The sequence below is a fragment of the Callorhinchus milii genome, unplaced genomic scaffold (genome assembly GCF_018977255.1).
Source record: "Callorhinchus milii isolate IMCB2004 unplaced genomic scaffold, IMCB_Cmil_1.0 Scaffold6, whole genome shotgun sequence".
Taxonomy (NCBI): domain Eukaryota; kingdom Metazoa; phylum Chordata; class Chondrichthyes; order Chimaeriformes; family Callorhinchidae; genus Callorhinchus; species Callorhinchus milii.
Genome location: NW_024704747.1, coordinates 28,316,350 through 28,328,907, shown reverse-complemented (window position 1 = coordinate 28,328,907; position 12,558 = coordinate 28,316,350). Strand labels below are relative to the sequence as shown.

Below are 12,558 nucleotides of genomic sequence, written 5' to 3'. Positions count from 1 at the left end.
AAATATATTAGAAATAGTGGCAAGTGATTACTTTTCAGTGTCTTACAATATCCTAAATTGATAATATAATCCTTGCATTAGATGACGTACAGCACCTTGGGACGTCCTCCTGATTGGGAAAGGCGTTTCAGTTCCAACGACTGTTAACCAAACATAATGAGTCATCAATTCACTTAATAAATGCAACTTTTCCCCTACCCAACACAGCCCTAATTCATCCCTAAATATCTGGGGCTATTTTGCAACACTCACATCTACTTCTACCACCAAACGTCATTCTGCGTACAACACACTACAGTCTGAGAGACACATTTACATGGCAAGCAATGCCTCCACCATTAACAATCACCACCTCTTAGCTTCTTCTTCCCAATGTCTGGGGGAAATATTACTGTATTGAGAACTAGGGCTCGTTATAGAATCTATTTTAAGACGACTGCCCCACTCCATGTTAAAACATTTGGGTTACCTGCAATGACAATGGGCGGTTGACTCCCAATTTAACTGACCTGAATTTGCAATGGGACTAGCCTTCCTCTCCAGACAAGTCTCTGATACTTACTTACTTTGTTTCCTGAAGAAACCAACCTCTCTCTGCTTTTTCAGCTTGGCTAAGTTTATTAGCGGTCCATCACAAAGAGTTACCTGCTTCATTGGTTACTTGATCACCGCTGAAGCTTACTGGGACTCGCAAAGGGGACTCACTCGTTGGCACTTACACTCGCTGAAAAGTGCAGATTGTTTCACTCACCAGTCGTTTCCACGATTCCCTCCAGGATGACGACGATCTCGAATTGTTCGGTTTTCATGGACTGCTGGGAGAGGTCGTAGAAAGGGCTCTTGGGATCAATCACATGGCAGATAGTGAGCGGGGAGACGAGGAAAAGCTGGTCTGCCCCCGTGCTAAAGCCCACGTCCAGTTCGAGTTGGTCGAGGGGTAAGAACTCACCCTCAGGGGTCTGTCGAGACTAGACAAGCGTGGAAAGAAGACATCAATACTGGGCTGGCTGGAGTGTTCATCAAGACATCCTGACAATGTTTCACAGCACTGCCAAACCTCTCCACAACTAATAATGAGTGCTTCCCCCACACACCCACCTACTCAAATCCAAAGATGCACATTACATAGTCTCACCTGTGCATAATGCAACGATATTTTAGGCATTTTGGACCGATGACAAATAACATTTTGTGTAAAGTTCACATAATGATCTTGCCAAAAATCCTTCCAGATTGCATGGTGAAGGGAACTGGTTGGTGTACCATACATGGTTGAGTTCCAAACCATGCAAACATATAAACTACACTGCAGTTCTCTCATCTATTATTTAGTTGCCTGTATAGAATATTAATACATTTCATAATCGACCAACCAAATTATCAGATCATCTGAGTTTCCCAGCCAATGCTTTGCCCCTATTTTCTAATCACCCCATTTTCTATACCTGTTGTACAGTAACATGTATGTATGTGCAAGTAATTAGAGTAAAAGATAATCTGATTTGATCTTCCCAGTTGAGCCAGAGTTGCTGCATAATAGAGGCAAGTGGCTTGATAAATGGGACCTAAAAGTTTGTGCTGTGCCTCAACACAATAACTGGTTATTGGTGTAATTGGCTTTGAAATGAGTTCATCTGCAACTTGCCCACTTCTTTGAAGCTGCCAGAATCCATACTTGACACAGATGGTTTACGGTAACCTTTCTCAGGATCCTATGACGTCAGTCTACCGACTGAAACAGGTGAAAATCCTGGCTCCGTCAAGTTAGCTATTAAAATGAGGTGTAAATCCAACGCAGCCTTTTATGCATCAGTAATGAATGTATTTTTTTGAGGCATTAGTATAAGAATATCATTTGGTGACCAGGGTATTGATGATCAAATTTTGACTTTTTTTTATATGTAATGCTTGGATTTATATGGCTAGGATTCATTTGTGATGGGAATTAAAGATTTTGGAGTGTTGGACTGAAATGTTTGGAACCTGGGTCTGCTTTGCCTTTAAAAAAACATGATTTTTGAACTAATCAGAGTTGGGCCCCATTGATTTATTGCTGTTGCAATTGCAGTCAGGATGCATCTTACGAGGAGGTGCCGGTACATTATCATTGTGTAATATTATGGATGTCCAATTACGAATGTATCATTGTTGATATTTGCAGGTGGTGTTTTAATAATTTAGGACGGTCACATCACATCATGCTGCTTTACGGCAATAGTTACTTAATGATAGAGAGCAGAAGGGCAAGTATCTGAGTGTGGATAATAATTACTTGAGAATTTTCAGTCAGCTTGGCATCTAGGGAGCTAGGGCAACTATTCTAGTCCTGTAATTAGTGTGATTCGTGTTCAAAGGGGAAAAAATACGACAAGCCAATATGCGCGTACAATGGAAAATAAATGAACGAGCTTCAAATCAGAGCTCCTTTGAAATCTCTTCTGCTATTAAACATTGCAGATGCAGATCGTCGCTGCAGTGCTTAATAGAAAGGGTTCCTTACCAATCATTTTTCATGCTTTTTGTCACCACCCCCCCAACTACTCAGGTCGGGAGAGAGAAGAGTTGACAAAGATTTCCTTTCAAATAAAAAAAATGCATTTCATTCACCCTAACAGTTATTCTGGGTGTGTGTGTGTGTGTGTGAGAGAGAGAGGGGGCTTCACACGACTAGTGACAGCTGTTCAATTTATTTCCAAATTAAAATCAACTAACCTGGATTGCACATCATTACCTAAGACTAGAGAATTGCTACCCAGTAAGGAGGAAACATATTACATGATATAGTGCCTGTACCACAAACCTTGCCTGGAGTTACAAGGAACCCATAGCAACGCTCTACTTAATTTCCTTTATGTTAATTTCAGTGTGTGTGTGTGTGTGTGAGATGGGGGACGTGAGAGACAGAAAGAATCCTACAGTACGTAAAACAAATCAGCGCTAAACCAAGTGAGAATAATAAAAAAAATTAAAATAAGGCAATATGTAGGCTGCAACACACATACGTACACACACAGGCACACAGGTTATTTGAATCAATCCAAGTCTTGCAGTCAACTGTCACAACAGAATTTTGTTTAAAAAATAATTTGGTCACTCAATCCACGACTGTTTGTTGGACGCTGTTGTGCTCAATTGGCTGACGCATTTTGCCCACAAAATATACAGTCAATTCACTTGACAGTACATTCTGTGAAGCGCTTTGAGAACTCTCGAAGACGTGATAAGGTGCAATATCAAATTCAAGGATTATTCTAGGATTATTATTAACATACAAGTGATAAATAAAGACAATATGTAGGCTGCAACACACACACACACACACACACACACAGAGGTTATCCAAAACAATTCAAATCTTGCAGTCAAGTGTCACTACTTACTTTGAGCAATTTACAACGCATCTGTGCGGACACCATATGGCTGTTGCGAAGGTTTCCCACTCTGAACATCAGAGTCAGCTTGCCGTCCCTCATGGAAATAACCGCATGTTCGCTGAACATCAGCGTCTCAGCTCGCTTCTTGGGTTGAGACATCTTAATGAACATGCAACCGATCAAGAAAGCGTCCACGATGGAGCCCAGGATGGACTGAAAGAGAAAGAGAATGATGCCCTCTGGGCACTTGTCAGTAATGTACCTGTGCCCGTAACCTATGGTGGCCTCCGTCTCAATGAAGAACAGGAAGGCAGAGGGAAAGTTATAGACATTGGCCACACACGGGGTATCATCCTCACCATGAGGTTTATTGAGGTCCCCTCTGATATAGGCGATCACCCACCACATAAATGCCATAAAGAGCCAAGCCACAGTGTATGTCAGGATAAAGATGAATAGGTTCCAGCGCCATTTCAAATCCACTAAAGTGGTGAACAGATCCGAGAGGTAGCGGCTGTTCTCGCTGCCCAGGTTACCGTGCTGTACGTTACATCGCCCGTTCTTGTCCACGAACCTCTGCCTCTTCTTCTTGGGCGGCTGGTTGAATCCAGGGCCACTCGATAAGGTGGTCACCACTTGGTAGTCGTCGCCGAATTTTCTGCGAAGCGCAGACATAATACGGGTCAAGAGCCAGATTATTGCTCTGACAATCGCGACTTGGGTTCTCTGGGTCTGTCTCTGTGTCCACTTGTCCGACAGGGTATTTGGTCTTAGCCTCTAACCCACCACTTTGTTCTTCCTTACACAACACGCGCACACACTGATGTGGCTCCTAATGCAACAAAACACAAAGAACACAATAACAGAGAAATCCCCATCCCACCCCCCAATCGTTTGCAACCCTTCTTGTCTTCTTTATCCTCTTCCAAAAAATGCACACAAGAGCATCTCTTCCAGTGCAGTCCCAGCTCTGCCACAAACGCCCCCCACCCACCAATTCACAAGTCTTAATCTTTCCCTTTTTTTTTTCCAGGTTTCCTCCTCTTTCTCTCTCTGTGTCTCTGTGGGTTGATTTCACAGATTCAGGCTGACGTTGTCTGGTTGAGTAACGATGTTCCTTCTCATTGCAAACGAAACTGGATTGTTATTATTATTATTATTAATAATATTAAAAAAAAATGCACACAGTCTCCCTGATCCCACACAAACTTCTAACCTTTCCAATTCTGCAGCATTCTACTTTTTGCATAAGATTGCGAGTCCACAATAATCTCTGGTAGAAGCAAGTTTCATCAGCTGTTCCTTCACTCACTGACTGCCTGTGTTCTGTGTTGCTTTTTTTCCCCTCTCTCTCTCTCTCTCTCTCCTCCTCTCTCCCAGGCTGGTAATTTCTCTCTCTCTCTCTCTCTCTCTCTCTCGATGCTATTGCAAATGACAAGAAGGCTTGTTCACTGATGGTTGCCTTTTGCAGCTTCTGTGTGGCTTGAGCTGGGTTTGCTCAGTGACAGGAGATGCAGGTTGGAGCAGCTCAGCTCAGCTCAGCTCAACTTGCCTTCCTCATGTTGCAGGTGAGAGTGGATGGACTGACTGGATCAGCTGGAGAGAATGAACCCACTTCTCTCTCTCTCTCTCTCCCTCCTCCTCCTATTCCCTCTCCAGTAAATCCTGCGCACAAAATCTCTCTCTCACACACCACACACACACACACTGACTTGGGGCAAGGCTGGCATCACAACACGTGGACTTGCTCCCTTTTTCTTTAACACTGAATGAGAAGCTCAGCAGAATTAATGGCACACACAATGCAATGAGCCAAATAGGTAGATGTATTGATTAATTGATTGAATCCTGTGCCTGTGAGGAGAAGAGCAATCGTTTCTGCAACTCAGTTTAAGACTGAACAGCCCTTAAAAAAAGGTATAGGCTGTGACTGCTTTTGCTCTCACTGTAAACGCAATGGATCTCACCAGCAAATAATAATAACGATAATCCTTGTATTTGATAAAACACCTTATTGTGTCGTTGAGACGTCTCAAAGCGCTTCGCCGCCTATACTGCGAAGTGAATTGACTGTACGTTTTGTGGGTGACATTTTAAATCAGGAATAGGATTTTCAGAGAAAAGAGCTTCCAGTGAATCAGATCCCTTTGTCGGTAATAAATAGAGAAATGTTAGTGGGTTCCAGTTCGTAAACGTGAGCAAGCTAAAATAATAATAACCCTTGTATTTGTTAATGCGACTGTCATGTTGAAACGTCTCAAAGCGATTTACAGTTGATTTTGTCAAGTGTAGCGACTGTTTCTTGAGTGCAAATCTATCAGAGATTTTCAACAATAAAGGGAATGCTGTTACCCATTTCATTAATGCAATAGATATGGCATGAATTTTTTAATTAAAAATGTTGGTTTCATTGACACTTTTTTTCAAAGAGCGATTATTCTAACATTTAAAGAGTCCTTTTAGTCTCACCATTTTTTCCATCTGAGCAGTGAATTTCCCTCTCTCCAGTGATTTATTGAGGGGGAAAAAAAGACTTAGTCAGGATGAATTGCAGTGAAATTTGCTTAATTGAATATCAGATAATCGAATAGTTCAGTTATTTGAATATAATTTAGAAATTCCAAACCATTCGCACATATAATAATAACAACAATACGTATAGGTGGGGAAATTGAATATATGAATGATTTGGTTTATTAAATAATTTTCCCTGTGACCATTTGCATAAAAATGCAATTAATTTGAGCCCAGATAAACGCATAGTCCCAAATCACTACCTTCGACAATAATAATAATCCTTGCATTTGATATAGCGTCTTATCATGTCGTTGAAATGTCTCAAAGCGCTTCACAGGATATACTGTAAACTGTAGTGACTGCGTACTTTGTGGGCGAAACGCAGCAGCTAATTGCGGACAGCAGTGTCCCCCAAACAGTCAATAATAAAACAAACGAACAATACAGAGCAAATGTCATTGCGTCTTCTCCTCCTCCCCACTCCCCTCGCCTTACACCCCAGAGAGGTCCCTGGAGGTTGATCGGTTGGCCACGTGCGAGTGAGGACCCATCTGACTGTTGGAGGATAGCATGGTTGGTGCCTCGGGTGGGGTGGAGTCTCCTCTTGTATTTAGTCTGGTCATATGAATAGTTTGGTTTTATGAATAATATTTGCTGTCAAGGTGGATTCAATTAAACACATGTCTCTGTATTTGCAGTTATTGGGAAGGAGGACATTTCACTTCAAATGCACCATTCAACTGATCGATGAGTCATGGATATGAGTTTGAATATGCAATGTATTCATTTTGTTTCTTTTCCTCTGTCAGTCACAATACTTCTCAGTATAATATCTAACCAAATCCCATGATATTCACGTGGGAAGTGACTGTCAGTCTGCCATGATGCCAACAAGAGTAAAACATGAACTAGGAAACCAAATGTGAAAAAGGATAACTCATGTATCATTTGACTGTGTACAGTAATATGCAGACGAACACATTCTGGCACGTCCAAGGAATAACACACGTTGCGGGTGATGTTTCATTGATAAACCATTTAAGTTTTTATTGTATTGCGAACTTTTGACGCACTCCAGTCTGACCAATTGGCCAAATTTGGGACACTACTGCAGTGAAGTGTGGAAATGCAATTTAACACCCAACGGTAGTGAAAGTTGGAAAGTGGTTCCGGCAACAGCGACTTTGTACAGTCGCTGTGACTACACATGTTCAGCAAACCACCAAGGGGCTGTGGAGGTGTGTACCATCTGCTAATATGTTATTTCATAGTCCACCACAGAACAAACAATATCTAGTTCACATATTTGATAACATTCTGCATGATAGAATGTTCTTCAGGGCACAAGCTAAATGATTGTTTAACAAGTGAGCAATGAAGCGATGAACTGGGTATGATATGTTTATAGTTTGCTCATCGATTTGCAAAAAAAAAAAAAAAATGTTTTTACAGATTTCTCAATGTGGGACTTCACTGCAGAGGCAGACAAGGAACGTACGCAGTATTGCTAGGGGTGAATCACCTTGATTACCCTGGAGCTCAGGTCCGGAAGTATACCTGGAAGTACTTTAGGAAATGCTATTGTTTGCATCACCATTTAATAACTTTAAAATTGTAGGTAAAATTTGCATATTTTTTTCTACCCTGTCAATCCACACTCCCGGTTCAGGGATAGAGATACAGTAAAGTTCATTCAATCCATGAGTGCTTGTGGGACACTGCTGTATGCAATTGGTTGCCACCTTTCACCCACAAAACACACAGTCACACCACTTTACTGTATACTCTGTATAGCGCTTCGAGACATCTTAACAAAATGATAAGGCGCTTTACCAAACGCAAGGATTATTAGTAGCGATGTTCAACATTACCTCTTATTGACGCTCCCAGACAGAGAATTGGATGCTGCAATGAGGTCATCTATCTGGTTGAAAAGCAGGTATTGATATTATCTAGCTCAGTCCAATTAAATGTCTCCTGCCAGTCAATTCATGGTTGCTTTTATTGTATCTCCTTGATGTCTGCGGTCCAGATAGAGCAAACATAGAAATCCATTAATACAGGTAGAAAGGCAACTTACAAATAGAGGCAAGTCCCAATGAAATGCTACCAGATTATCATAGGCCAGTCAATTGATGTCATGTAATTGCAAAGATTTAGAGATTTGAAAGTATGTCAGGTTTAGAATACCAACAAGTAAAACATTTGAAAATAGTACTTGCTATATTCTTCATTTTAATGTCCTCTATACCTTACTACTACCACTAATAATAATAATCTTGTATTTGATATAGCGCCTTATCATGTCATTGAGACGTCTCAAAGCCCCTCGCAGAAGAGTAAAAACTGATTCGCCACGAGCTTCAACTGAGGTCAACTACATGAGGTCAACTGTGTATTTTGTGGATGAAACGTGGCAGCCAATTGCACACAGTAGTGTCCCACAAACAGACGGTGGTTTGAGTGACCGCATTTTTGGGGGGGAAAAGGATTATTACCCCCTTGGAAAATGATCTGCTAATCGAGCAAAGAAATGGGTTCCTACTTATTGCTGGGTAAGCAGAGTAAACTTCAAACAACGGTTATGTTTGCTGATTTTTTAAAATTAGTTTATTACGATTTGAACATTTTAGGACTATTGGACAGTAGCCTGTAGCACAGGCAGGTGCGTTGGTGTATTTGTTTCTACAGCGTTTCTATGACTTCAACAGAAGATTGCCCTACAGCAAGTCTCTGAGATCTCACAGTTATCAACTACAGACAGGCGAATGATTTTGAGCAATGAGCTGCCAGCAAAGGCAATTAAATAAGAGACAGTCAACAGAAAAATCAGGACATTAATAAGGTAAGAGACACAAAAAAGAACAGTTATTTGAGATTAGCAGGATATTTGTAACAGCAGGTAGAGCTACCTATGAGCATAGTGCTTCTTCCTTAATTGAACATTTATACACTGTGTATTTTGTTTCGCCCACAAAATACACACAGGCAATTCACTTTACAGTGAAGCACTTTGAGATGTCTCGATGACGTGATAAGGCGGTGAATCGAATGCAAGGATTCTTATGAAAATTAACCTGAACTATAATTAATCGGAGTCCTGGCAAATTTAGGGAAATTCCAATCATTCTGGCCAACTATTCGTAGCTTTCAGCTCATACCCTGTGCTATTGAAACAGACAGTAATTTTGTAGATATAAATGTGTTCCTATGCCAGAAGTATCTTTATTACAGTAATAAACACTGCTAAAAAAAAACACATCAACAAAAATTAATTAATTAAAAAAATTACATCTGCCCATTTTGTATCCCATGCGATCTATTCTAATATCTCTGTTATTTAATGAAAACAAATTTGATAATACTTCACTTACCTGTCTCATCCTCCTGGGTCTTGACATTCATTTAGAAGCGAGAATTATAATGAAGATATTACCTGAGAATCAGCTCCAACCAATTGAATGCCAAACTGACATAATCATGATTCGATAGATGTTAACAAATCTGTTATCCCAGGACAATGCATCTGGCAGCGCGATCACACCCGAGATGAGATAAGTTCATCAATGGATCAAGAGTTAAGCAAATTATGCAGTTGACCTCAATTGAAGCTCGTGGAGAATCAGTTTTTACTGCATTTACATCGAGGGTACAGGCAATCTCTGACACATTAAATATAGAGGATGAAATGAGGAATGGAGTTGGCAATCTCATCCAATCTACTGGCTATTAATAAGATCTACATTTGTTCTGCAATCTGCTAAAAATGGCTACAATATTCGAACACAAGGTAGTTTGTAGGACATTTGTATTGGCAACTATAGCAATTTATTCCAAATGTTTAAGAGCACCTTTTTTTTAAGAACTTAATCTTTTGGGCACCTTCACCACTACCTTCATAAGTGAGCAGATAGACATTAGTAACTGGAGAAAAAGCTCTGTACCCTTCAGAAGTATGTGGGTGGCAAGACGACACGACAAGCCAGTTTTGTCAATGGAATCATTCAGTTGTTTTTATCAGCGCTAAAGATAACATACTGTTCGTCAGCAAACTGTTGACGTTTATCCATTTGTGTCTGAAGTGATTCAGTCACTGCTCATCTTTTCAGATGGAGAGATTGCTGTTGTTGTTGTTGAGTAAACTCCTCCGCAGAAAACGATGGCAAAGAATGACATTACCTTTGGCGACACAAATATGTGATCAAGCACAGTTCCCAGAAGATGTCCGCCTTTAGTGTCAAAGTTACAACTGCAACTTGATTTGGGTTTTGTCCACTGGACAATATCCACAATAGGTGCTCAATATTGTAGACAATAGGGTGTCCATCAGGTAGTACGGACGTATGAACTATTACATGTGAATTGTATAAGCAAAAAAAAAAATTTCAAAGAGAATGTGGTTGACTCTAAACACCTGCTGCAATGGTCTGGCAGGATAGATCAGGGATGGGCAATAAACAACAACAACAACAACAACATCTCCTGTGGTAGCATCCAAGAGCACTTAAGTTGGCACTGCCAGTTTTGCCCATACCTCAAGATTGATAATATTAAGACAACATCTTTAACATATATTACAAAAGGAAGAGTTTTGCAATCAGTTATTTAATAATTGATGGGGTTTATTCATAATAATGTGAATATATTATAATAATAATAATGATAATAAATGCAATCTTTCCGTTTTAAAAATCTTTTATTACAATAAGTACAAGTGGTAATAAAAGATTTTTTTAAACGGAAACACGATGTTCTTTGTTCATTCGCCCACAAAATATACAGTCAATTCACTTTACGGTATATTCGGTAAAGCGATTTGTGACATCTCGAAGATGTGAAAAGGCTCTATATCAAATGCAAGGATTATTATTATTAGTTCAGACAACTGAAACATGCTTTTCTATGTTGGAATTCTGTATTGCCAAGCACTGAGGAATATCAAAAGACTTGGTTTACAGCTGTGAGAAAAATTAAAGGTTTGCAGAAAATGGATAAGTTGACCAATCTGCAGCAATCTGGAAAATTGCTTGCGGCAGAAAATATTACTTCTGTATCCAACATACAAAGGAATTATTTCAAGGTCAGAAAAGAGAGAAATACATATTAATTTTCTGGGGGAGGGAGACAGAATCATATTCTCTGTTTCTGAAGCCGATTCTAGTAAGACATATTAATGTTGACCTTTAAAACTACTAAAAGAAGTAGGGTACTAGTATGCTAATCATCATAAAATCGTTAGCAATAGGCTGAAACATTAATGTATGATAAACTATTTGCAAAGACGCATGTATAAAACGTTCGCTAATCTTGAAGTAAACTAATTAGGTATTTGTTCACAGTGTTCTGCTGTATCTTTCTATCCCCCAAAAAGTGAATGCAATTTCAAACCTTTTTCAACAAAAACCCCGACTTCAAGAGACCTGCATTAGTGCACACTGCAGTGTTTTCGTGCGATGATTTTCAACTCCCAAACAAGTTGTCTGTTTGACCTCTTGGAGATAAATTGACAACTTGTGCCAGTGTGTTGTCAGTCTTGTGCTATGGTCCCACGTACATTAGAACTGGGTGAAGAAAACCTTGTAATTTGTAGAGGGAGAGTTTTGGATTACATCTGTGCGAGTCTGTAACATAAGGACTTTGAGTTGAAAGGACGTTGTTCAGACCACTGGACCCAGCTTACTTGTAATTAATGGGCAAGCAATTGAAATCTCTAGTCCATTCTAGAAAGATCTCATTAATAAGGAAAAATTACCTCATGAAAATTATGGTGTTTAATTTGTAGGTTCTACTAACCATGTGTAAAGAGGAAATTACAGATGCCCTTAATTATGTCAACAATTCTGTAATCCCTTTCACTTGTTGTTAATGACATAGTTAAGAGGATCCTCTATAAAAATACATTTGCACGTGGATCCCACAGTCCACAAATTGGATCCTTTGCTATCAGGTGTCAGGCTGGTTGACTTGGTAACACTATCACTTCTACATCAAGAGGAATCACATCGTCTCAGTTGACACTCCAATGCAGTGTTGCATTGCAGGAGGTGCCGTCCTTCGAATGAGCCATTAAACCGAGGTCCCGTCTGCCTGTTCAGATACTGTTCGCAAAGAGAAGGATATGTTTCCTGCTGTCCTGGCCAACAATCTTCTTAAATAAAATTGGTCACTCACTCTATGGCTGTTTGTGAGACATTGCTGTCTCCTCGCTAAGTGGTAGCAGGTATCATGAACTCTTTATGAGCCAAAGTGGGAGCAGCTCTGTTCAGCATAAAATCTGTGACCAACAAGTGTATTGCCACCATCTTTCCTGCCCGGAACACACCACTACCCATTAGCGAGCAACGGCTCCACCATTTGGGAGTACAGAGCTTTAGTAGAAGCTGCTTGTCACTCTGTATACCAATTAAGGTAAGCATCAAGCCCTGGTTATATTTGCTTATACGTACAATATTCACAAATCCAGATTCTGGGTAACTCCTTCCAGCAGCTGTCATCCTAAGCCTCAGAATTTCTTCACCAGCTATTCCATAAACATTTGCCTTCATTATAGCTGATCTAGTTTACATGCAAGCTAGCATTTCACTTGATTTCAGTCACTGTGTTTTAAATATTCATAATTTAAAATAGAATCCTTGACTTGCCCCTATGTAAATTACAACTCTCAGAG

General features: G+C 40.1%; 1 protein-coding gene across 1 annotated transcript in view; it reads right to left on the bottom strand.

Moving 5' to 3' along the window:
• The window catches only part of kcnj3a (potassium inwardly rectifying channel subfamily J member 3a), a 50,920-nt gene extending 46,196 nt beyond the window's left edge, over positions 1–4,724 (bottom strand). The window contains exons 1-2 of the mRNA XM_007889927.2: positions 3,381–4,724; positions 752–968 (exon numbers count right to left, since the gene is read on the bottom strand). Coding sequence (XP_007888118.1) covers positions 752–968; positions 3,381–4,049 — 886 coding nt within the window. The 5' untranslated portion in view covers positions 4,050–4,724. The remainder of the gene's footprint in view (positions 1–751; positions 969–3,380) is intronic.
• Between the last annotated feature and the right edge of the window lie 7,834 nt (positions 4,725–12,558).